This window comes from Vanacampus margaritifer, chromosome 14, assembly GCF_051991255.1.
Source record: "Vanacampus margaritifer isolate UIUO_Vmar chromosome 14, RoL_Vmar_1.0, whole genome shotgun sequence".
In the NCBI taxonomy this organism is placed as follows: domain Eukaryota; kingdom Metazoa; phylum Chordata; class Actinopteri; order Syngnathiformes; family Syngnathidae; genus Vanacampus; species Vanacampus margaritifer.
The window spans coordinates 8,063,236-8,090,938 of NC_135445.1; the positions used below are offsets into that span (position 1 = coordinate 8,063,236).

Consider the following 27,703-nt stretch of genomic DNA (forward strand, 5'->3'; position numbering starts at 1 on the left):
ATTAGCGTAGCTCATTCGCACGCCGCTATTTCACGGCCTCGTTTTTATCTTTACTTGACTTCCTCCAATCTTCCCCCATGCTCGCGTTGTCTTTTCTTTTCCATTTGCCTTTCTCAGTTTATCTCCATGTCACTGTCAATCATTTATTGTCTCCCAATTTCTCACTTCCTCCCTCTTTGGCTTTTTTTTAATACAACCACCTACATTAGCACTCCAACAGCATAAGCAGCAGGACCCTCTTCATATCGCTACATTATGTCTCTGTTTGTGGAAAACAATCACTTGAATTACAGTATACCCGCTCAGTGTTAAGTGGTTTTCACAGGGAACATATTGCAACGTAGGTCGTTGTCACTTCCCTACGCGGTACACACACATTTGGAAATGCATATTTGGAGAGATACGAATTTGCTGTATTTGTCCCCCCCTAAATTGAGATTTTCAGTTTATGCAGCATGCTTACAGGATAGACTGGTCACTTTAATTTGGCCAAATAAATGTCCAGTTTCCACTCTATATGACTTAAGGTAAAGTTAACCATTTACCGGTACATTAGGGGTGTCAGGCAATAAAAAAAATTAAATCGTAAATAATCGCATGGCTTCAATTTGTATCCGTTCTAAATGTACAATAAAATATTTTTTTCTAGGTTTTCTCACTCTTGTTAACATAAAAGTGGAAAAAATGCTAAACTAATAGAAACATGGCTGCATCTTTAAGTCATTGATACAGTAATTTCATAATAATTCATAAAATTGAGTTACAATTAAAAAGATGTACTGTACTGTAAAAAAAAAAAAAATGAGTGTGATATTGATTTGTGTTGAAGTCATTTTTCTGCCACCAGATGGCACAATTGCATTTGTAAGAAGTTGGCGACAGCTCACGTGCGTTCTTCTTTTCATAGCAAGAGCTATTTAATCTTTAATATGAAGTAACTTGTGAAATTCTGCACATTTTTAAAATTGTAAAAAACACAACTTGACCCCAGTCTCCACAAATATATGCATTATTATTACAATTATTGCTGCTAAATTTCAACGTGGACGCGTCTGCTGCGGTACGACTGAAATTTCCCCAGTACAGGCTTTCCAAGTAAGCGGCAGTCATTAATTAACCTCGCCAGCCAGATTGATAATTGTGATTTACGCAAGGGAGTTTTTCACATTATCAATCTGGTACTTAACGGGGCAGACCCGTTTTGGGAAAGGCGGGGCTTGCTATACAATACGTCGAGCTGATTGGACGATGCACATTTTGTTTCAAGGCAACGGATGAAAATCTCTTTGGGGATCACGAACATCTTTACCAGATAAAAATGCACAAAACTCCTCACGCTGTTAAAATTCAACAAAAAAAAACGGTGAGAAATTCTGCGAGAACATAATTTATTGCAGCATCCATTCGTCTGTTAGGTTTGTTTCCGGCCGCCATCTGCGCTCATTGGTTTCGTTCTGCTTAAACCACGCCTGTTTGATCTGATCGAAAAAAAGATCGGCTGTAAACGTATCGGCGGGAGCGGTACAAGATGTATTGGGGTTAATCGTGCGTTAAAAAAAAAAAGAGAAGCACACACACACACGCACATACATATTCTCACCCACATACAAAAAATAAAAAATAAAAATAAGAGAGCAATGATGATGTCAAATCGGTAAAATTACCAAATGAACAATACTGAGCTCTCCAGGAGAAAAAAAAAACACACACACACACACACACACACACAAAAAAAAGAGAAGCGTTAATGGAACTTTAAATTAACTCAAAATTAACGCACTCATTTTGCCCCCCCTAATTTTCATAATTTATTTTGTGGTTCACACTACATGGCAGACTTCCTGCTAGTTAGCATTCCCACTTTCGACATATTACCGCGGGTTCAGGGTGGCCTTGGAATTCACTTCCACACGGTCTTTAAAACTTATATTACACGTAATGACTGTAAAACTATTATTTAACACTTTAAAAAAAACAGAACAGTAAAGTCGTTTTCTTTACGTTACGGCCCAGGAAAAGACGACTAGGAAGTAAATAGATTTGCATATGAAGCACGTTTTGATACTTCCTTGTTTGTTACATTGCAGTTGTGTGAGGTGGCAGATACTGCGCATTCCTTTGTGAAATGTATAAACGTTGGCATAACTTTATCCGGGATAATTGGTACGAGCCGGCGGCACTGTCAGCACATTGAGCCTATAGAGCAAGACAAGAACGGGTGGGGGGTGGGTTTGGGGGGCGTTATACTGCAAACAAGGGGGTGTGCATAGATGGACGGACAGATAAAAAGCACGAGAGAAGTGATGGGAAAACAAGTGGATGGGAGAGAAATGGAAGATTTCGCACCACCGGGTGTGAGGCCAAATAGACAAAGAGATGGATGAGTGTTGTTTCTGGGGCGACGGCCGCTGAGGACGGATAACTGAGGACACAAGTGGGCAGATGGATGAAGAGAGAGATGAAGTATGGGAGGCGTGGGTAGAACTTGGAGATTGAGTTCGCTCTCCCAAACTCAGGCAATGAATTTTGGATGTAATATGAGAGTAAAAACATGATTCAATTGAATTTGGGGAGCAGGTGGAGAAAGGGGGAGAAACTTCAGTAGGACTTCAATAGCATGTGTTTGAGAGAAACTTATGTTGCAGTCTCATCTCGCCTTTTTACACTTTATACTCACTATTGAGACTTTCCATTGGGAAAATTGGGTATAGGTGCAATTTTAGTACTTACGCTCTAAAAACAGTTGGGTCCGAAATTTAAAAAATTATGGGTCAAAATGGACCAACCAATTTGACAATTTGATCCAACATTTTCTCTTAGTTATTTTTTTTTTTGTGAAAAAAAAGAAGAAAAAAAGACCTGGGTCAAAAATAACCCAATTATGTGTACAAATAACCCCCCAAAAATTATTAAAAACAACAACAAAAAGAAAAAATAACCCAATTGTGTGTCAAAAAGGGTCTAACTGCTGTTTTTGTTTTTTTGTTTTTTTACAGACAAAACAACACAAAATTTTGATTGCTTTGTACACAAAAATTGACTCAAGTAGCGGTCAGTCCCTTTTTGACCCGTAATTGGGTTATTTTTGATCCAGCTGTTTTTAGAGTGAGGTATCATAGAATGGGTTATTTTGATCCATTAACTGATTTAAAATGTTTGAAGAAGATCATCAAGGTATTGTTAAGTTAAAAAAATAAATAAAATAAAAACTTTTTTTTTAAATAGTTTTGTACAAAAAAAAAAAAGAAAAGACCTGGGTCAAAAATAACCCAATTATGTGTCAAAATAGGGCCAACTGCTTTCGGTCAATTTAATCCAACTTTTTTTTTTTTTAACACATAATACAAATAACCCCCCAAAAATTATTAAAAACAACAACAAAAAGAAAAAATAACCAAATTGCCTGTCAAAAAGGGGCTAACTTCTGTTTTTGTTTTTGTTTTTTTTTACAGACAAAACAACACAAAATTTTGATTGCTATGTACACAAAAATTGACTCAAGTAGCGGTCAGTGCCTTTTTGACCCGTAATTGGGTTATTTTTGATCCAGCTGTTTTTAGAGTGAAGTATCATAGAATGGGTTATTTTGATCCATTAACTGATTTAAAATGTTTGAAGAAGATCATCAAGGTATTGTTGAGTTTAAAAAAAATATATATATATTTTTTAATAGTTTTGTACAAAAAAAAAGACCTGGGTCAAAAATAACCCAATTATGTGTCAAAGTAGGGCCAACTGCTTTCGGTCAATTTAATCCAACTTTTTTTTTTTTTAACACATAATACAAATAACGCACCAAAAATTATTAAAAACAACAAATATCAACAACAAAAAGAAAAAATAACCCAATTGTGTGTCAAAAAGGGTCTAACTGCTGTTTTTGTTTTTTTGTTTTTTTTACAGACAAAACAACAACAAATTTTGATTGCTTTGTACACAAAAATTGACTCAAGTAGCGGTCAGTCCCTTTTTGACCCGTAATTGGGTTATTTTTGATCCAGCTGTTTTTAGAGTGAAGTATCATAGAATGGGTTATTTTGATCCATTAACTGATTTAAAATGTTTGAAGAAGATCATCAAGGTATTTTTAAGTTTAAAACAATAATATTTTTTTTTAAATAGTTTTGTACAAAAAAAAAAAGACCTGGGTCAAAAATAACCCAATTATGTGTCAACATAGGGCCAACTGCTTTCGGTCAATTTAATCCAACTTTTTTTTTTTTTTTAACACATAATACAAATAACCCCCCCAAAATTATTAAAAACAACAACAAAAAGAAAAAAATAACCCAATTGTGTGTCAAAAAGGGGCTGGCTGCTTATTTTTGTTTTTGTTTTTTTTACAGACAAAACAACACAAAATTTTGATTGTTTTGTACACAAAAAATGAAATAAAAAATTGGGACAAATTGACTCAAGTAGCGGTCAGTCCCTTTTTGACCCGTAATTGGGTTATTTTTGATCCAGCTGTTTTTAGAGTGAAGTATCATAGAATGGGTTATTTTGATCCATTAACTGATTTAAAATGTTTGAAGAAGATCATCAAGGTATTGTTAAGTTAAAATTGTTTTTTTTTTTTTGTACAAAAAAAAAGAAAAAAGACCTGGGTCAAAAATAACCCAATTATGTGTCAAAAAGGGGCATACTGCTATATATATATATATATATATATATATTTTTTTTTTAGACAAAGCATTAAAAACCAACACAAGAATTATTGGAAATAAAGGTATGAGAGTTGGCCGCCATGTTGCAAATAAAAGTGGAATCCAGTGATTGACAGCTTTGTGGCGTTCAGATTCATGCCAGCCTGATGAAAGATAAAGCGCTTGAAGTTGAGACGATGGCCAACGAAACTGAGCGCAAAGAAGTTGGGGGGGGGGGGGGTTGAGAGTAAGCAGGAAAGATGAAACGGGATGCCAGTGGATAAAGAATACAAATGAAAATGAGGACGCCGCTCGGTATCATCAATGAAAAGAAATTCCTGGAATGCTAAAGTGCCGCGGAGAATGCTGCTTCTATTTATGTCGTCCAAGTGTGTCATTTGTGAGGCTGGATGTCCCTTTGCGATACTTGAGCTCAAGAGGCGGGTCTTTCCTCGATGCTCTTCTGTGTTTGCATGCCTGTCAAATGTCACCGCAGCATACGTCAAACTTCATCTTGTCAAACCAAACTGTCCGCGTTGCTGGCATCGGTACTCGAGGAAGCCTTCTTCGGTCTCCCTCTTGGCAATCCTCGGCGACGAGGAATGGTGTGGTTGTCGTCGTGGCGACAAGGGTGTTGCGGTCGATATATACATATGCATCTGCTTCATTTCATACTTGTCAAAGTGCAATTACTGAAGAAATTGCGTGGGAATGATGACAAGCTGAATGCTAAGTAAAAAAACTAATCATTTGAGAGAAATTATAATCCATTTCCTGATATGATAGCCAGTTAGCATCGAACCATCGAATGTACTAAAATAATAAATAAATAAATAAAATAAACCTAGGCTCAATCCATCTTACTTGTTGCGTATGTATCACTTCATTATCTCTGCAAAACTCTGGGAGTTATGATTTTTTTTTCTGTTACTCTGCAGGATTACACTACATTAATTTCCACGAAACTTTGTGGAAAGTAGGGATGGTACGACAACGGCAATATCGGGATATCGTGATATTAAAACTGCCATGATATTGTCGTCCTCATGTCACAGTATCATTCACTGCCATTGACGGCTATAGACGTCAAAAATTTATTCGAACTATTTCTATTAGTTTATTTATTTTTCCACTTTTGTTAATTTCTTTTTCTTAATCTTTTTTTTTTTTTAAGAAGAAAAGATTATTAAAAATTAGGGGCATCAGCCAATTACAATTTTTAATTGTAATTAATCGCATGACTTCACTAGTTTTTATTTATTTATTATTTATTAAAAAGAAAACATTTAACAAAAGAAAACATAAAAAATTAGGGGCGTCAGGCGATTAAAATTTGTAATCCTAATTAATCGCATGACTTCACTAGTTAACTCACGATTAATCACAAATTTTATATCTGTTCTAAATCTACAATAAAACAAAATTTCTAGGTTTTCATACTCTTGTTAACAAAAGTGGGGGGAAAACGAATAGAAATAGTTCAAATGAATTTTTGACGTCTATAGCCGTCATTGGCAGTGAATGAGTCATAAGGTAGTTTGTAAAGTTTTGAACATTTATTTCTGTAATTCTTTTCCGTACCACTAGAGGGAGCAACATACTCCTAGCGCAGGGGTGGCCAAGTTTGGTCCCCGAGAGCCCCTATTCAGCCTGTTTTCCATGTCTCCCTCCTAACGATCAGCTCATCAGCAAGCTTTGCAGAAGCTTGATAACGATCCTGATCAAAAGTCCAATTCCTATTCATTTGCCATGTGAAGTGGTGTAAATTTGGGAGAAAAAAATCTAAGTAGAAAAGAAAATTGACGTTCTTTCTTTGAAACTGTATTTGTTTGGTTAGTCTACTAACATGAATACATTGCCTTTTTACTGCCATCCATTATATTCTCAGTTCAGAGTAGCCTTTTTGGTAACGATTAAGTAGAAATGCCCTCAGAGAGAAGCGACCTCAGCCAAGGCATATAATCCCCCAATTTTATGCAAATCCGATTTATAATGTCACCTTCGGTGTGTCTTATTTGTATGAATGGCAAATGGTGTTTCTGCATGTTTGTACTAGATTCATGTATGAAGTTGTTCACATTAAAGAAAATTAATATATATATTTTTTTATTAAAAACAAAATATTCCCCAAATTTTCTTACCACCTTTTGCTTTAAACAAACAAAATTGAGCTCAGTTTTTCCGCATAATTATCGTTATTTTTAATATCAAACCATTTATTTGTTTTATTTTTCCTATCTCATATAAATAGGTTGTGTTATGAAAGAAAATAAATAAAAACAAAATATTCCCCAAATTTTCTTACCACCTTTGGTTTAAACAAACAAAACTGAGCTCAGTTTTTCCGCATAATTATCTTTATTTTTAATATCAAACCATTTATTTGTATTATTTTTCCTATCTCATATAAATAGGTTGTGTTATGAAAGAAAATAAATAAAAATATATATATTAAAAACAAAATATTCCCCAAATTTTCTTACCACCTTTTGGTTTAAACAAACAAAACTGAGCTCGGTTTTTCCGCATAATTATCTTTATTTTTAATATCAAACCATTTATTTGTATTATTTTTCCTATCTCATATAAATATGTTGTGTTGTGAAATAATTTTTTTTTTTTTTTAAATTATTAAAAACAAAATATTCCCCAAATTTTCTTACCACCTTTTGGTTTAAACCAACATAACTGAGCTCAGTTTTTCTGCATAATTATCTTTATTTTTAATATCAAACCATTTCTTTGTATTATTTTTCCTATCTCATATAAATATGTTGTGTTATGAAAGAAAAGAAAAAAAATGAAAAAAAAAATTCCCCAAATTTTCTTAACACCTTTGGTTTAAACAAACAAAACCTAGCTCATTTTTTCCGCATAATTATCTTTATTTTTAATATCAAACCATTTATTTGTTTTATTTTTCCTATCTCATATAAATATGTTGTGTTATGAAAGAAAAGAAAAAATTTTTTTTAAAAAAAATTCCCCAAATTTTCTTACCACCTTTGGTTTAAACAAACAAAACCTAGCTCCGTTTTTCCGCATAATTATCTTTATTTTTAATATCAAACCATTTATTTGTTTTATTTTTCCTATCTCATATAAATATGTTGTGTTATGAAAATGCCTGGATCCCCCACCATGTTGCCCGAAGCTTCAGTTCCCCTTTTCCTAATGTCCCTTTTGAGTAAAACACTTAGAAGTGAGCTGGAACAAAAACGGACGAGCCATCAGGCGGCACTAACAGAGACGGCCAGTGAATGATAGCATAGAAATCTGCAAGGGGCGGATGGAAGCCTTTTCCATCATCTCCTCAAGTATGAATTGAGTCAATTTGCTGCAAAAAGAGCTGCCGTTCATCATTTTAGATCCTGCTCCATTGGAAACCGACAGGCTGCTTTCAATGCATGCTCCCGTTTTGTGAGTCTCTCCGTCGCTCTCCTCCTCTATCTTCCCTCCCCCCCTTATCATCCCATCATCTAAACATGGCGATGCTGTCATGACAACTAAAGTGCTTCCTGAGTGCTTGTTGGGTAAACCAACTTCCCCACCAGGGCATCCTCTAGTTTACCCTCCCCTGCTGCTAGCATCCACACACACGCACACGTTTTACTGCACATGTGAAGCCATGCAGTCACCAACCTACAAATTGGGTCGGTTTGAGCCCACCTGATTTAGCTCATTCATTGCCATTGACGGCTATAGACGTCAAAAATTCATTTGAACTATTTCTATTAGTTTTAACATTTTTTCCCACTTTTGTTAACAAGAGTCATCTTTATTCACCACTGTGTTATAAAGAGAAATGTTGTTGCTATTTTTGTTGAAAAAAACAACAACTAGTGTCTTTGCATATTTAGAAAAGCTCTAAATCCATATAAAACAAAAGGTATTAGCAGCAAAAGTCATTTTTAGTTCAGGACGTGGGCCGCTTAAAAATGGCCTCAAATGGCCCCCGGGCCATAGTTTGGACACCTATGAACTTGGTTGAACTGAAACTAATCTATTCAATTTAAGTGTGGTTCGAAATAAAATAGCTGATCCAATTGTAAGCCAAACCAACTTCCACCCTTTTTTTTTTTGTTTTCAATTTTCTAAACATTACAGGAGGAAATTGTTTGCTTAATTTCTCTGACTCATGCATGAATTTTAATGACATCATTTAGGCAGCAGGTGTGTATCTATGAAAGTTTTCAATTTGGTACTCATCCAAATTGTGATGGTTCAGGCTTGGCCAACGTCGGTGCTCTGCTGAGTTTGCTAATGCATTCACAATGCACTCAACGATTCTACTATTCATCAAATTGTTCTACAAACTGGACTGACATTCTGGCCCGATGATGATCTTCATCATTTTTTAATACGTTGACAGCTGTTTCGGTGTAAAACGTCACCTCACGTGCGCCTTTTCTCATGCATTTTGTTGTTTTGCTTTACAATAGCCTCCTAATATCACATTTGTTTTGGAGGGAAAAAATACATCCATAACAGCTTCCTCATTATCTCTTTGTGTCCTGAGTCGGAGTGCGTAATATATCAGCGACGCCGTGCATGTAATGTTAATGAGTTCCAGCTGCACACACGGAGCGCACACAGACACATGCGTTGCTTTATATGCAGATTGTTTATTGTGAACGGTCCACATGTGAGGTGCTGAGGTGACGATGTTCGCATGTTTTGTTCTCTGTGAGAGGATTTCTCTAGAGTACTGTGATACCAATGAGGTCCTGACCCTAGTTCACCTCATTTCTGCCTTGCAGTTGGTGGTCCTTTGTGAGACATTTTTACCCCCCCCCCCCCCCCTTTCCCTTACTAGCTAGCTAGTTATCTAGCTAACTAGCTTGCTAGGGTGACCAAACGTCTTTTTTTGCCCAGACATCCACTTTCTGGAGTGGGGGTTTATAAATTCATAAAAATGTCCGATTTTCATTTCAGGACAAATATGAGGCCGACTGCTCACAAGTGTGAGAGGATTTTTTTTTTTTTTGTCTTACCGTAGGTCATCTTTTTATGTACCTCACTTCCTCAAATAAGGTCATAAGCTGTGTCAGAAGCCCAGAATTTTAGCTCAGTGGTAATGCCCTGTGCTCACAAACCAGAGTTGTGGTCGTGTGCGGGTTCGAATCACACCCTCAAACCCCCATTAACTCATTCACTACCATCTATTTTCACTGAAGCAACCCCCTTCGCTCCCAGCTGTTTTAGTGGAGTTTGACAGGTTTTTTAAGGTCCACAGAATATTCTGTTCTATTGCTATAAAAAAAAAACATGGAACCTACTAAAATAAAGTCTCTTCACCAAGAAAAGAGTATATTTGTATCTGTTTCCATTTTGCAGCATGAGAACATAGCTAAGTTTCATCATTATTCACAAACCTGTTGAAAATAGTGGGAAAAAAAGCTTGTTGCAACATGGCCCTGGCTGATCTCTTATACTCTGCTGCCACCTGCTGGCCGCTTTTTGTAATAATTATCATTGCATTCAGCGACCTGTTCATGTCAGAAGCTGTCTCAAAGCCTTCTGTATGCTCTAGCGTAAAAAAAAAAAACATAGGAAGTGCAGAACAAAGTATTAAAAAAACATATTTATACGTTTTGGGTTTGAAGGAGTTAAATAAAAAAAAAAGAGGATCGCGGGAGCAAATAAAGTTGGGCTTAGAACGTTATGTCATTATTTATACATTGGTCAAGTAAGACTAGTTTATGTTTTTTGCTTTATTTTCTACCCAGAAGAGGCATAAGTTAAATAAATAATTACGATGTCATGTATGGCATCTTTGAGTAAACTTCTGAGTATCATTTAATTTCTCAAGGCCGAATTTTTTTTAGCTAGCTAGTTACCTCCCTACCTAGCCGCCTAGCTACATACATAACTAGCTTACTAGCTAGCTAGTTTGCATAAATATTTAATCCAATGTTATCTATATTTGTTAGATATATTTTGTCTTGGTATTTAGCCAGCCAGTAGTTACTTATTTATGGTGGTGATGTATTGCTAATGTCCAATCTTCTTCATTGGTGCACTAAATTGGTTCAGGTTCAGAAGCTATTGTGACCTTTTTGCTTGGCCTTTTTAGTTTTGTGCTGGTGGACTGATTGTTTTATGACAGAGAGGACCATTGTCCTGCATGACAGGAAAGCCCGATTGACTCGATTGTATATTGCTGCATTATCATCTGGCATTGTTTGTGTTCACACAATCTTATTCACAAATACGAACGCACACTGGCACGTAGACTGGGAATGTACACAAACAGTGGATGAACAACAATACACACGGCTATGGAATCCTGATACATGCCCATACGCGCGCACGCACACAAACATTTAAATATGTTCATGTATTCTTTGTTTGTGTTGCTTAGTATCTCGCTGTGGGACAAATACAGGAAGAGGATATTTACTTTGTTTCCTAATGCGTTTTTTTGGTCCACAATCCTATCTGGAAACGCACTAGTGTTGTATTAGGGTTCAACCTAACCAAATTTGTGTCCAAGTTTACTTTGGCGTCAATATGTCCACAATCCAAGTTCAAATACAACCGTGAGAAGGAAAAAAAAAAGTATGTTTTGCCCTTTATATGTTGCCAAATAATCCCACCTAAACATTAGAAACACCTCCTAGTCCGATCTAAAAAAAAAAAAATAAAAAAAAATAAAAAATAAAAAAAATGGCGTCAATATGTCCACAATCCAAGTTCAAATACAACCGTGAGAAGGAAAAAAAAAAAATCTACGTTTTGCCGTTTATATGTTGCAAAATAATCCCACCAAAACATTAGAAACACCTCCTAGTCCCATCTAAAAAAAATAAAAATAAAATAAAAAAATGGCGTCAATATGTCCACAATCCAAGTTCAAATACAACCGTGAGAAGGGAAAAAAAAATCTACGTTTTGCCCCTTAGATATTGCCAAATAATCCCACCAAAACATTAGAAACACCTCCTAGTCCCATCTAAAAAAAAAAAAAAAAAAAAAAAAAAAAAGATCTTGCAGTATGAATCAACATATTTTAAGTGACATCTTCAAGTGAAGAGGATGCTCGTTAAGAGCCGTCATAGGACACCACCGGATGCTTAATTGCCTGGGATTGTGGTTTGTGTGATGCATATTAATTACGTATTAGGCACACACATATACACACAAATGACGCATTAGCGTGGATTGCATATTAATTACCTATTAGCCTTTGTTCTGTGCATTAAAAGCTGTGTGGCATCAAAAAGACAGCTTGGCCAAGGGCACGCGCACGCGGGATGCGTTTCAGTCAACCAGCCGTGACCATAAATAGTATCGCCGCAGAAAACACGTCAGAATGTGTATGTTGGAATTTATGACAACACCCATTGGATTAAGTATGTAAAAATCATGATATCATGATAAAGGATTATGTCATAGTAGTCCAAAACCACGCATGACGTTACGTCCTGCCACGTTTGACAAATCCTGCTTGTAAGTTAATTTCCACTCATGATCAGTGTTCACTTTTCATGTCGCGCATGTGTGATGAATTTAACATAAATGGAAATGAGCAACACGTAATTAATACCTCAACATCAATAATGTTGGTTCCTATGAGATTTGGCCTTCTGACTTTCATTAAAATAGCGTGCAGGTGTGTGTGTGTTTTTTTCTTCTTCTTTTTACCGCTTTTGTGTCTCTCCTCTCATCATTTGTAACATTGCTGGATATACATTTCCTTTATTTTTATTTTTATTTTTTTCTGGATATACATTTCCAATTGAGTACTTTAGTACTTATAGTTTAACTGACATTATTACCCTAAACCTTCAAACTACTACTACCAAATACTTGAGGCATGTATAGACAAATTTCCGATATATATATATATATATATATATATATATATATATATATATATATATATATATATATATATATATATATATATATATATATATATATATATATATATATATATACTACAAATGAACAGTTACTCCTTTGTAATGTGTGTGTGGGGGAGTTAGAGGTTGAAGTCAAGGGGAGCTACCGGAGATGATGGTGGTGATAAATTTTGTGTGTGTACACGGGGGGGGAGTCTGGTTTGGTCTGTGGGTGTTTATAAAGAACAGATCAGGTGTCCAATTGTCTCTCCCACAAACTGGGTTATGCACACAGAATGAAATAGAACTTTATTGTGGCATTCATAAAGTCTCGGAAAGCAGTTTAGCAGCTCAATGGTTTGGACCGAAACTCCCGGTCCTCAGTCGAGCGTAGACAGTGATGACCACCGGCAAGGTTGTTAACCGTTAACAAAAGAGTTTTCTTAGAATGCTGCTTCCTCCTTCACTGAGAATGCCGTAAACTCTTATTTTTTTATGGATGTGATTTTAGTGGGAGGGGAAACTGCCCATTATCACTTAAATGTTAGGAAAAATAATGTATCTAAAATAACACAAATAAAATAATATTGATCACCATAATGTCTGTGTTTTTCTCTCAATTTGCTAGTTAGCAGGCTACTCTTTGGTTTCACTTCTAGCACAAAACAAATGACATGGTTAATATACAATCAATTCCACACAAGCCTCTAAATTTAACAGATAAATTAAATGACTAATTAGTAAAAACAATGCCCATCTGTTTTCCATACAGCTCATCCACGGTAGGGGCGCGGGTTAACTGCAGCTCATCCCAGCTGACTTTGGGCAAGAGGTGAGGTATGCACTGGGCTGCGAGCCAATCTAATCACAGGGCACTTAAATAAACAAACGGCCATTCCCGCCTATGAAGAATGTAGCCTTCAATTAACCTAGCAAACAGCCTAACCAACAATTCAAACCTCAGAACGGTAAGGTAAGGCAGGCGTGCTCACCACTACCCCACCGTGCTGTCATAAAAACAAACAAAAAAGCCAACTCTAAAACATCTAGCTCATTGTTACTTAAATGACAAAGTGTTTTCTAAGTTACTTTAATATGTTGAAACGTACCGTATACTATATGGCTATATGACTAGCGCGAGCTAAGTATGTAGCTTTGTGTCTGCTAGCAAGGAGGAGCCCGAGTTAGCTTGCAAGCTAGCTGGTGGCTAGCACCTCTCATTGTGTTGTAGATTAGTCCCGCAATGTCCCAGTGAGATTATTACAGTTACGGGAGGCTTAAAGTGGAGATATTTTGTCAGTTCAAACACCTAGGAATGTGCTGACGTAAGAAAAATGTGTGGTATTTGATTGATAGTTGTGTAGTAGTAGTGTGTGGTTTCAGCACACTTAGCGGAGATGCCCACAGAGTTTCAGCATGAAGAGAAGTAGCCTAATTTTTTATTTTCTTGACGGCTCATTTTATATCTTAGCAAATTTAGCATCGCTTAAAGCATGTTTATTTTCACTTTACAGGAACTTTACGCTCACATTCATCGGTAGACTATGTGCGGCATCTTATACGCCAAATGGATTTGTGTTTGTCCGTATGTGTGTGTGGGGGGTTTGCCTGTCAAGACAGCAAGGTCAGAGAAAGAATTTTTCAGGCCTAACGTTCCATGACAACTGGCCAAGGTTCCATCAAGGTGACTCACTGCTGCCTGAGACGCACACAAATCTTCCACATCTCTTTTGTCCCGCTTTTCTATCCTCCCCTAATTTCCTCCCTTCCTTACCTCTCTGGTTTTATCTACGCTTAATGTAGTTATTAATCACAGTTGCGGCCTGAATGGTCCACAAAAGAGAAACAAAGGAGCGATCAAGCACATAGACTTAAGAGGACGAGGCTCCCCTGTGGAAGCTCCATTATCACACGTGTCTATTTGTATCTGTCTGGGAGCAACGGCAACACAAGGGAGAGGATGTTGCAGCGATAAGTCAGTGACTGGATAGCTGCGGGGACAGAAGTTGTTGATGCATTCTTGCGTGTTAACATTCTGTGTGTGTCAAGCCACCCTTACACCCGAATGTGTGTTTGTGTTGGGGAGATTACATCTGTTTCTTGCATTCTGTTGTGCGATGTCGCCCATCTGAGATGTTGTGTATAGCACATGTAAGAGCAAAAATTCTTAATCAGCTTTTGCTGCTGCTGGTGGTGACAAATCAGTGAGCTGGAGAGTGACAGGCTGAGCGGCAGCAGCGGCAGTCGTTTGAATCGTCCATCGGTGTCTGTACATAATGCATTCAAGTTGTTTGACAGCCACGTTCTGACAGCTCACAGCCCAAAGCACAATCGATATAGTGTGCAAAACCACTTGCTAAAAGTATGGTTGAAAAGAAAAAAATGAAAGTCCCCAAATTATACTTTGTGGTTCTTAACCTGGGTTCAATCGAATATATGGTGAAACGTATGTTGTTCCACAGGGTTCAATTCTGGGGCCTCTGCTGTTTTCATTGTATCCGCTGCCCCTGGGTTGAAGCAAAACTAATGGAACACTTCCTTAAAGTAACACTAAAGAACTTTCAGTTTACGTCGATTATGGCGGCGCCATATGGACAAAAGCGGTGTTTCTATGTCTGAAGGAAGACCACATTTCCTATTAGGACAAGCGCAGTGCATTTTTTTTTTTTTTTTTTTTTAGCTCACTCCAGTAAGTGAAATCCGGGCCAATGTTGATCCTGACGTATACCATAAAGCAGTCAGCACATTTGTGTATATATATGTTTTTTTTTTTCCTACCATCCTCCTCAAAGTTGCTTAGTAAAAATGATACAGACCCAATCCGGCAATGGCAAAGGTACCATTCAACTGGTTTTAAGTCGATGTTTCATCAGAAGAGTTATGAAAATATTTTATTAAGGTTGAAAAGTTTCTTAGTGCTACTTTGAGATGCATATCGATGGGGAATATACTGTACATGAGGCGATCACAGTAACCCCTTGAGGGATACTGACAAAACCATAGAACAAAAAACAAGGTAACAAATGGTTTTATTTCTCCTTTATAGCTCTACTGGTAACATCAAAACTCTCTGGGAAAGTGTGATTGCCACGTTGACCTCTTTTCCTGTCAAAGCAACTAACCGCACTGTCCTGCTTTCTCTTCTTCTCGCACTTCATTTAACCTCTATGACTCCCTTTTCTCTCCGTACTGTACATCTGCTGCTATCATCTCATCTTTTTACCCCGCTTTTAAACACCCCCCGCGGCATCCGCTCACTCTCTCTTCCTGTCTTTCAGCTTGCAAAGTGGGGTTTTACCGCTCGCTGCTGGAGTCTCTGCTCTGCAGTAAATGTCCACCCCACAGTGTGGCTCGGCACACTGGAGCAACTATATGCAGCTGTGAAGAAGGATATTACAAGATTGACTCTGATCCTCCCAATATGGCCTGCACACGTGAGATTCAACTTCAAATTCAAACACCGCCAGAAAGCTTTATTTACAGTATTAAAAATACAAGGTTTTTCTTTTGTACGGCCAATTTTTATACACCTCGTTACATTGTGTGGATGTTCCTAATGAAGTGGCCTCGCTGTTTCTTGTACTCTCAGGGGCACCGTCAGCGCCCCGCAACGCCATCTCTAACGTCAACGAGACCAGCGTTTTCCTGGAGTGGTCTGTCCCCATGGAGTCCGGTGGCAGGAAGGACATCCGTTACAACGTCCTTTGCAGACAAGTCTTGCCAGACGGAAGGGGCATGGAAGAGTGCGGTCCCAACGTTCGCTTTCTGCCACGTCAGGTGGGCCTGTCCAACACCTCGGTGATGGTGGCAGACCTGCAGTCGCACACCAACTACAGTTTCCTGCTGGAGGCCATTAACGGTGTGTCAGAGCTGGCCAAAGACCGCACCAAGCAGTATGTGTCACTCAATGTGACCACCAATCAGGCTGGTACGTACTCCTTTTAACTCATTCACTGCCAGCCCAGTAAAAATCGATCGTTTGACGTCTATAGCCGTCAATGGCAGTGAATTAGTTAATTGCATAGTTGTTGCGGGAATGCTGAAGCATTTATTGTGATTTTTATTCTCCACACATATTTGCCGTGTAAGAACTCCCACATAATACTTCTGATTTATGAGTTATGTCAGATTTTTCATAACTTACAGTTTTTGCACAATTTAACGTTAAGTATCAACTTTTCCGCATTCATTTTCAAGTGGACAAACATTGAACTTTTTCTAAGCATCACTTCCCACGCCCGCTTCCATACATATAACTTGCCGTCATTACCAGGTGTCTGATACCGCTCGGTGGCACAGTTGGTAAAGTGCATTGTTCAGTAACCTATTAGCATTAGCATCAGCTAATAGCATCAGCTATTAGCATTCATCTTTCAGCATTCCCACGTAATATCTCCGGAAATTGCACTTAGTCTAGTTCACAAAGTCCTTTTTGAATCTCTGCGTATCCACTGGGACTGTTTTGAACTCCTGGTATGAGTATTTTGTAAACACCAGATGATCATGATATCACTGTATAACTAAGCAAGTCTGTTACCGTGTTTACTTTTACTCACGCCTTGAGTCTCAGTGGAAGTTTCTTCATTTTTATATTTGAAAGAAAACTGCCACAACTCTTGAAAACACAGCTCCATATTTATTACTATCTGTGTATAAAAGGCCGTGTATGGGAGCAGGATATTATATATTTATATTTTGCATCGAATTTTTGACAATATCTTAATGTTTGCAACAACAATGCCATAGTAGACCATAAAGGAGAATACATTGAGACAATGGACCTCATCCTAATTGTAAATTTGAAGAGCTTTCTTGGCTTTTCTTCAAATGGAATTTTAGCATCTGCTTGGTAAACCCATTTTTTTTCTTCGTTAACAAGCAAATTGTGCTCGCGTAGTTTAGATTTATTTGTTGGTAATGAAATGGCAAGCTCACGGGATGATGGAACGAGCAGAATAGAATGTCTGTGTTCTCTGCAATGCTTCCATTTAAGGGGGGTAAATTGCAAAAGAAGACTTTTAAAGAAGCTTCGTGATCCAGTTTATTGACAGATGGTTTGCATGCTGTTGTGGAATAGGAGGAAGTTGTAATAGCGGCGGACGGACGAGTGTGGATGACAGAGACGGTCACTCGGTCAGGGAAGGAAGAGACAGATGGTTGTCTGACAGTCAAGAGAAGCGACAGACCTCTAACCCTGCTGTCACTGTGACTGTCAGCAGTCTGAGTGGATTACACCGGACCGCAGAGCTCGCTTTGAGTTCATCGGAGTTGTAGCGGGATTAGAGTTAGCCAATTGGAGATTAGGGATTGCGTTAGATTACATATGACAGGCAAGTTTTCTGCTCCCTGACAATGGATGCAATCAACACTGGTTAAATGAAACTTTTTCATTTACTTCATGTGTTGAAGACAAGTAACAACTGGTGAGTAAGATCCGCTGAGTATCGTGGCTAGTCGTTTTAATTGAATTTAATCCTTTTATTTTATGCCTATTAAAAAAACTCAAAATGTAAAATATCGATTTCGCGAACATATCTTCAAATAAGGCAGGATAACCTCAAAGTGCAATTTAAGGGCACATCGTCTTCCTTTAAACATAGAGCGTAAATGACAAAGTAGCCTATGTCCACATCATTGAAAATAAGAAAGACAGAAAAATAGCAAAGCCACAGCCGTCGGACTACTTTAAAAGTAGCTTGTCGAGCACTTGCTGCTAGCAACTAGCTGCTAGCCGCTAACGCCGCAGATTTTTGCTGTATCATACAACGACGGCATAATTAAATAGCGGCTTCTTAGCGTCCTTAATTTTGCGACTGAATATGAATATGAAGTCAAGCTAGCTGTCACGCGACCATGCACAACAAAGGCTAACTTCGAAGTTAACTTTTGCGTTTTTTCTGCTATGAATGTTGCAGCTTCCTTGACATGTCTTTCTGACGGCGTAGAAAAAAATCCTTACTCAAGACTCATTTCACCCCGAATTGCCAAAATGCTTAGATAGTGTTGAAGGAAAGAATCTTTTCCTCCGTGTGTTAATTTTCTTTTCGGGTAGTGAGAATGTTGGTTATCCGAATGCAGGCTGGAGATCGATGAACAGTCACTTCGAAGCTTTCATTTCTACAGAATATTCCGGGCACAAGTGAGTTTCCAGAAAATGGCAGCCTCTCACTAGTGTGAAGTTACAGCGGACTCACAACATTCTTATACTATCTTGAAGGCCGGTACCACAAAACCCCCAAACCCCCAGCCCACCCGGAGTTCACCAGACATGAGATAAAACTTTTACAGACATCATTCAATACACATTGACTTCGACCACAGACAAATGGTTTATTGTTGTGGAAATAGAGGAGGCCCCCCAGACAAACCGACAGCCAGCATAAGATAAGATTTACAAAGAAATCATACTAACACATTGACTTCAACCACAGACAAATGGTCTATTGAGGTAATAAGTAAATTAAAACAGTTATGACTAAATCTGGGTAGAAGACCGTCTTCAATAGATATCATAACTTGTTAATCCATTTGGGTTAAGTAGCCCTTAGTTTCACTATAAAGTTATATGCTCCCTTTTACCAAGACATTGTGTAGAATTTGTCGTCCATTCTGTTAAATTATTAAAAGTTACTAATTCACACACAGAAACACAAAACACAGCGATAATTCCATTACGGCATACAGCAGATGGACAAGATTACTCAAAAGGTATACTGTTATTTAGTGACAGCAGGTTGTGTATAGTCAATGAGAAAAGATATTAGTATACCCTCAAAGGACACAAAAATGTACTCACAGCAGTTCAATACAATGTTAATTTCCTGATTGGTGTGTTCAGTTGCTTGATTAAAGCTGACAGCGTTGTTATTTACCAGAGCTGAAAGCAGCTGCCACCTTTACCAGATGTTGTCTCACAACAGCCATCATTCCACTCGGGCTTTCTTTCTCCACTCTAACGAATGTTTCCTCCGCCGAGCCGAGCGGCGTTGTTTCAATCCTATTTTCTGATGCACCTTAAAAAATGCCGAGCCCATTTTGTTCATAGCTGCACCTACAAGAACCACTTGCCTGTAATCGCTCAACGATGGCTGTGATCAACTCTGCGAGGATCTGTGACACGCATATGTGTGAGCCACCAAGAAATGGGCAGAGAGAGAAGGCCATTCGAAGAGCTGACAGGCAGAAGAAGAGTAGACCTGCAGTGTGAAGTGTAGGAAGTGTCATACTTGATAAGGGGTCAGATAAATCGGTGGTTTCGCAGTGTCCCTGTAAAGCCCTGCTGAATAATAAAGTGCCGGTACTTGTGCAGAAGAGGCTACCGGTGGTGAAGGGCAGGTGGGACTCAGGAGAGGCGACGTTCCAAAGCACGGAAGCGGCATGTAGATTAGGGAAACTTGAACAAGCACGCTTAATGTCTTGCTATACTTTGCGCTGCTTTCTTGTCATCCGAATGCATTTACAGTACTCCGTTACTTCCCCATAATTGATCAAGAAAATTTGAAAAAATGCAGATCCCTACTCAACCCAGAAATCCCCAGAGAAGTCTTCACTGATTGAGCTACACGGACTCCAATTGCTGATTTAGATTTATTTCAATTTGATATATGCGTATATAATACAACAAAATATGAATTGTTCTTGGCATAAGTCATTGATGGATGCCACCTTTCAGCAAGTGTTTCTGCATATTCGGCCAGTGCTTGTTTTGTGGAAAACACTACTTCACTTTTATATTTTTATGCAGGATTGTGAGTGATCGGCGGCAACAATGAATACAGACTGATATACTGTGCTAGAATAATTGTGCCTTTTATTCCCCGCAAACAGCAATCAACACACTTCAACGCTAAGCAGCATAATATGATCATCATCAGCGCTTACCTTGACACTAGACCGGAGAGCCGACGGTCCGGGTAGAACGAGCTGCAAAACGGCTGGGCAATCGTACGTATTCCACAGCTGACTCTGCCCGGACCGTGTGCCGCTCCGTCTTTTATTCGTTAACAAAAAGTTGTGAGCGTGAGAAACCGGGCTAGCCAAGCCCTCTCCCAGGCACTCTCGAAAACATGTTTGCGACGCACGGAAGACTGTAGTATAAACAAGGCATTCACTCCCAGGCTGATTCCGCCCTTTATTTACAAATTGTTGGGCACCTGGATTCGTACAACAGTTCAGGACAACAACATATCCTTATATAAGAGATTACATGAGGACATATCAAACCATGGTTATTTTCCCTTCAGTGCTTTATGACGAAAAGCCTCGTAAAACTACACGGACTCCAGAAGGACCGTCTGTACTGACCCGGATCGACGGACGGTACACTTGATTACGTCGGTACTCTGTCCGTGTATTTTTAAGAGACTTCGCTGTCATAAAGAATTCACCGAAAATGCGGAAGCACTGGCCAAAAGGTGGGCATCCATCAATGACGGGCTGATGTAACAACGGTTTTGGCCAGCTCTGGCAAGAAATTCTTCCTGAAAGCATAGTGAGAAAGTTCTTCCTATGAATGTATGCGAGAATATTCTTCCTACAAACGTACATGAGAACCAGAGCTGGGAAAAAAACGGTCATTGACGAATGCCACCTTTTAGCGCGTACTTCCACATATTAGGCCAGTGCTTTATGACGAAAAGCCTCGTAAAAAATACACAGACTCAGAAGGACTGTCTGTACTGACCCGGATCGACGGACATACATCTGCTTTTGTCCTTGCTCTGTCCGTGTATTCTTTTGAGACTTTGTGTCATATAGCACTCACTGATGCTGGATTTCACTTTCCTTTCTTTTCTTTGGTCCTTCCTCGGGTCTCCTGACGGCCTCACGACTCTGGCTGGAAGTGTTCGGTTTAGGTGAGATTTTTTTAATAGGTTTTAGGTGAACTAATGAATACACACACTCACACGCACGCACATACACACACTCGTAAAATTACAGAATAAACAATACTGAGCTGTCCAGGAAAAAAATTTAATAAAATAAAAAATTTAAAAAAATAAAGCACTCACTGAAAATGCGGAAGCACTCGGCAAAAGGTAGGCATCCGTCAAAGACGGGCCGATGTAACGACGGTTTTGCCCAGCTCTGGCGAGAACGGTCTTCATAAGAGCGTACGCGAGAACGTTCTTGCTACGAACGTGACTTTGAACGGATGTGGACTTTTTAGCAGGTGTTCGTTTTAGAGTTACTTATGTTATCAAGGCTTACCCGCCTGACTTTCATATATCACATATAGAAAAACATTATTTATATACGAGCCATTATAAAGAACAGACACGACGTTGGGGTACTTCATGGAAGGACAAAATCCAACTTCAAGTGAATGCAACTCGCCGTTCATTTCATTTGACATCTTGATGTAATTCTTAATTGAAAATGACCTTACTGTGTACATTCCATTCTGGCCTTCCTCATTCTTAACACTTATCTTTTCATTGCTTTTATGAATACCTTAGCGAAAAGAGGTGCGCTGGTATCTTGTTTGTCTGGGAGAGTTGCATTGCAGATGCTATAAAACAAAAGATTGGCATGAAATAGAGCAAGTTAAGTTCCAAGAAAACAAGATGAAATCAGCTTCTCTGAAAGGTTATCTATTTTTCTCACACTTTCGTTCTGCTGATGATGAAGATATTTGTCTCGGTGTACTGTACTTATAAACCATAGTTAGATATTCGAGTGTCTGTATTGATTTTTTTTTTTTTAAAGCTGCGAAGTGAAAGTGGTTCTCTATTTTATTTTCAGCACTGTGATAATGCTGTAAGGCGGAGGTACTTCAACTTGACAAGTTGACAGCCATCACCGTGTCTTAAGCGTTTGGTAAAGGTGGCTTGCAATTTAAGATTAAGTTATAAAAATATTACAACTTGTTGCAGAAATCGGCAACATTTTTGTTCATTTGTGCTTTTGTGAATTACTAAAAAGTTTGAGCTCAGTAGCAACATACACGAGAAGTGTGATTGCATCTGTTGTTTTTTGGGGGGGGACCTGTCGACGCACTTTCAAATATCTCCCACGCGTTTGTCAAAACAATCAACTTGTCCCCTTGCTGCTCCAACTGTCTCTCTAAAACGTGAGGTTCCTTGAATTTTGCTTTGAATCAGAATCAGCGTTATTGTCTATGTACTGTTTAGGGATTAATGAAAATACTGAATAAGATATTGGAATATCTGATGGGTTTTGTATGCCTACCCGGGTGAAGGGGCTGGAAGAGGTGGTGACCAGGATGAAGAGGGTCAGAGAGAATTATAATTCCCAATTCCCACGTCAACTATATGTACAGTATGTTCTTCTAAATGTTGTTTTTGTCTTTTTTTGTAAATTTAAATGTACTTTTGCTGCATTATCAGTTAACCTGCAGGACAAAATAAAGCCACTCTGTCATCATGACAGCCAAGCCTTTTACAGTATTTAAAAACAGAGCGTGCGCATGTGTGTCGGTTTTTGGTTTCAGGCTTTTAAGATGTTGCAGATAGGACTTTTGTGAAACATCTACTCAGGATACAGTTACTGTGTTTGTAGCCATGATTTATTCCCTGTAGAGTTCTGCTGAGACTATTGAAACCTAAACGTTGTTTTGTGTCGCACGCACACGCACACACACACACACACACACACACACACACACACACACACACACACACACACACACACACACACACACACACACACACACACACACACACAGTGTAGACGTTGCCAGAAGGAGCATTTTGCCCGGTTAAAAGCCTCTTGTCGTAGATTCTCCAACTGTCCCTTTGTGAGATGGGCTAACAGTTCAGGTTACAACAGGATGGCTCAGTGACGGATGCAAACTCACGCAAGCCAGATCACTTGACTCGAGAATAAATTACCTCAAAACTTGTGTTAAAATTGAAATGATTGCAAATCCACACTCCACTTGAGGCTATTTAAAGCATGCATAGAGCTACTCCTTCCACATTTGTCAACCAATTCTCACCATTCCAAATTCAGCATGCTCCAATAATTCGCACCAAAAGTGCTTCCATTATTCACATTCCAAAAATCTGCAGCTTTTCAAAAATTCCAAATTGTTCAACCAAAAGTTCCCCATTCATTCCCAATGGTACATTCAACAATAAACATTCAGCGATTTTCAATAAATCAAAAAAATTCACACATAACTAAAAGTTCACATTTTTCTAAGTATTTTTTTTTTCTAATTTTCACTTCTTCTTTTTTTTAAAAGTCACAAATTCATATACTGTATTCTACGTTATTCATCCCTATTTCTACATGTATTCACTGATTCACACATTTCCAATTGCAACATACTCCCAAAATGCGTGCTATTCAGGGCTACTATTTTTGTCATTCCAAAAATTTCAATTTTTCACAAAATTCAAGTGATCCTCCAAAAATTCACTGTTAATAAATACCATGTTCAAATTAACAGAATCAAATTGTTTCTATTTAAAATTTAAATCATTTTGCATTTTCAGTTCACTCAAAAACAAAAAAACAAAAAAACAAATCTCACTTAGCAACAAGTAAAAATGCACACCATTAAAATACCCACCCCCCCAAAAAATCCCTGATTATGATTTTTGTTTTGTTTTTGGAGTGATTCTAACCGTTCTGACTTTAACTTAATCCCTACTGCAATTTCCCAAATTTTCAAGTAAAAGCCAACAATTAATATTTTTGTTTGTTTTTTCCCCTCCAATTTCTATTTTTTTTAATCCAATTCAAACCGTTCCAACTTCAACATGTTTAGCACATTCCAGGCCTTTGCATATAATTTCATATCATTCAATATAATTCCACATTTTGCATTTTCAATTTTATTTGATCAGATTCTCAACTATTCCACTATCTATTTTCTTACGTCACCATACATGAACCAGGAAGTAGCCTGCTAATATTGCTCATAATATTTTGCATTGTTGCGGCTCCCTCAGCACCGCGACAGATTGACAGAGTCGCGGTTCAACTCGCCTTCTCCACTGCCAGCATTGACTGAATTGCTGAAGATTTAACTGGATAGTTTAATTAGGCACTCACGCATCTCAATGCCAAAATTGTAGCTGAGCTGCCTTGGCCTAGAAATCCTCTCATTGGCTGGAACGGCTCAGCGGAATGAAAACAATCACGCATCCCCGAAGGAGCTTGAGTAACGAAAAGTGTTGGGGACACACGAAGGATGAAATGAGTCAAATGGACGCATACTCATAGTAATGGAGCACAATTGGTTGGAATGATCTTATAGCGATTTTGGCCTTTTTGTGACATTTTCTGTAACTAAGGATGAGGTGCCATGAAACATCCTTGTCAGATGTCAGCTCTGTTGTTGCCATCTTTTTAATTGTGCGTGTATGTGTGCAGCACCTTCCCCGGTGAGTGTGGTGAGAAAAGGTCACGCTGGCAAGAGCAGCATCGCGCTTTCCTGGGCGGAACCGGACCGACCGAATGGCATCATCCTGGAATATGAGATCAAGTATTTTCAGAAGGTAACGCTATCAAGCTAATCTTCTCATTAAAACTTAGCAATTGTGTTTGCATTTATGTTGTACTTACACCCTGGAGAACCCAAGAACCCTTTTCTTCTTTGGGAAATTATGAATTATACATTAAATGACTGCTATAAATTCACTGAACACCAAAATATGTTTTTTTTTTTCAATTTTAACCCTTTTTTTTAACGAGCTCAGAGTTGCTAATTTATCCAAATATATATATAAAACATACTCCTAGGCATTCTGCAACATGATATGAAATAGATTAACAAAAAAAAAACAATTTTACCATCTGATCGTTTGCTGAGAAGATGGTTTTGTTTGGATTGATTTCCAGCTCAACAAAACAGCATGTTGGCAGCCATCTTGTCACCACCACTCTTGCTCATGTAAGTGCAATATTCATCCACTAGATGGCCCCATGCAGGGGTCAGAAGTGGCACTCTGGACTTTTGAAGTTAAATTTGTAAAAAAAAAAAAAGAAGAAAAAAATGATCTTTGTTATTTGAGTAGCAGAATTTATAGGGGCCAAATTTGACCCCGTGGGTTCTCCAGGGTTAATTCGGCACACTGTTGACTTTATTTGCTTTGCCTCAGTTGCTTTTTTTACAGTGTGCAACGCCATCATTTTGCTGATGTTTTCACAATTAAATGGCACCTTGTGAAAACAGCGTTCACTTTCCCCCAAAGCTGTTTTTAAGGTGGACATTGTTAAAGAGATCAATTTAATGCTTCAGCTCAGTTCAGTGATCCTGTGCCCTTCCTCGTCTCTTCCTTTCATGCTTGTAAGCATTCTTTTCTGGGAAGGTCATCATAAAGGTATACCGGAGAGGGAGAGAGAAGGGAAAAAAAAGCTAGGTTTTGTGGTCAGTGGTTAGCTAATGGTTTCTGGCTAATGGAGTGGGCATTTAGCCTTGTTTAAACCTGATGAGGTTACAGTTGGAAAACTGATCCTTACACACGGGTGTAACACACACTCAAACAAAGCGGAGTGAAAAAAAAAAAAGATAGATGTCTGAAATGTGCACTTTACTCTTTCTCTTCCAACAGGAGCAGGACTCAAGCTACACCATCATAAAATCCAGGGAGACGGAGATGGTGGTGGAAAGCCTAAAACCTTCTTCAGTCTACATCTTCCAGGTCGGACACAGGCTAAGAAAATCCATAAAAGATATTGATTAATGATAATGAGATGACACGAAAAAGAAACATCAGGGAATATATGCGAGACGAATAAGCACTTGCGAAGATTTAGTTTATGCCAAAGTGACGTATAACTCAAATAAAAGATCCCTCAGATATAATATTGTGCTGGACCAATAAAGTCAGCCAAAGATTTTTTGGAAATGGTTCTCGTCAGCGCATTCTCAGTAGAATTCAATATAGGAAGCTGACAGTGGACAATCTCTTCCAGGAGGCTGATCAATTTGTTCACACTTCATATTAATTTTCCCCGGGAGAAATGATAGAAATACAAATAATCTCTTCTCAGGATTCAACTTTCTTTGAAATAATGTTAATTAATATTTTCATTATAGCATGCGGGAAAAAAAGAGCAAAAAAATATATAGACGTATTTACTGCAATGGAAAACAACGCATTTGCGGCACTTTTTTAAACCACAAATGACATAGCACGATTGGTTAACGAATTAAGTAGTGGTAAAATGCAAAACTTTATTGGTTGCTTTTCTCATATATATATATTTATATATATATAACCAGAATCAATAAAATACAAGTAGCTGATGGTCAGCCAGTCATGAAAAACTACACAGTACATTTAAAAGTAAATTTGGGACCAAATAATGTGTCACTGGTCTTATTTTCATCGCACCTAGATTTATAACTATTTTATGTGCTTCACTCAAATGAACATTCTCAAATTGAATTAGTATCGACCTGAAAGAAAAACCAGACCCAATTTTTTTCCTTAATTATTGAAAATAAATTCAACCGTCAAGGGGTTAGCTACTTCCGTCATTTATATGCATATACGGTATTAGAGTATCTATTGCTTGAGATAAATCAATGTTTATACCTCCACCTTGTGTATTACAGGTGCGAGCCAGGACATCTGCAGGCTATGGCGCGTTTAGCCGCCGTTTTGAATTCCAGACGAGCCCTTACTGTGAGTTCACAGAGAAATGTTGGATGAGGGAGTGCGAGTGGGCAAGCGTGGGCAATACAAAAAGCTCACACCTGCACTTGACGGCATTCTGTTTTTGAAAGCTGTATCGGTATCACAGTCCAAGTAGATGTGTTTGTAAATCTAGTCCTGTTTTTATCTCGCTCCATTGGCAGTAACTGCGACCAGCGAACGTGCCCAAGCTTCTATCGTAGCAGTCGCCATCACTTTGGCGCTCGTACTCCTGGCAGTGGTGGCTGGATTTCTACTAAGCGGACGGTAAGGCTACTAAAATCAAGTTGTAGTCTGATGTTATTTTTGCACTGTAACCCATTCTAAAGAAAAGACGACTTTCAAAACGATTCATTTGCGTTCCTAATACTGTATGTTCTACTGGTTGATCGAGCGGCTAAGTAAAAAAAAAAGTAATGCTTCCCAAGTATATGGAGGACTAAAACTGCCAAAATTAAAAATAAATAAATGAATAGAAGTGAAAATAAAAACGGATGTATAAAATATAATTCAAAAATTAAATACAAAAAATAAATATAAATGGAAATAAATATATATATATATATATATATATATATATATATATATATATATA

The 27,703-nt window shown here is 38.2% G+C and overlaps 1 protein-coding gene across 1 annotated transcript in view; it reads left to right on the forward strand.

Moving 5' to 3' along the window:
* The window catches only part of epha5 (EPH receptor A5), an 80,536-nt gene that overhangs the window by 23,951 nt on the left and 28,882 nt on the right, over positions 1-27,703 (forward strand). Inside the window, exons 4-9 of the mRNA XM_077585620.1 lie at positions 15,772-15,927; positions 16,083-16,421; positions 24,839-24,963; positions 26,020-26,109; positions 27,030-27,099; positions 27,273-27,375. Coding sequence (XP_077441746.1) covers positions 15,772-15,927; positions 16,083-16,421; positions 24,839-24,963; positions 26,020-26,109; positions 27,030-27,099; positions 27,273-27,375 — 883 coding nt within the window. The remainder of the gene's footprint in view (positions 1-15,771; positions 15,928-16,082; positions 16,422-24,838; positions 24,964-26,019; positions 26,110-27,029; positions 27,100-27,272; positions 27,376-27,703) is intronic.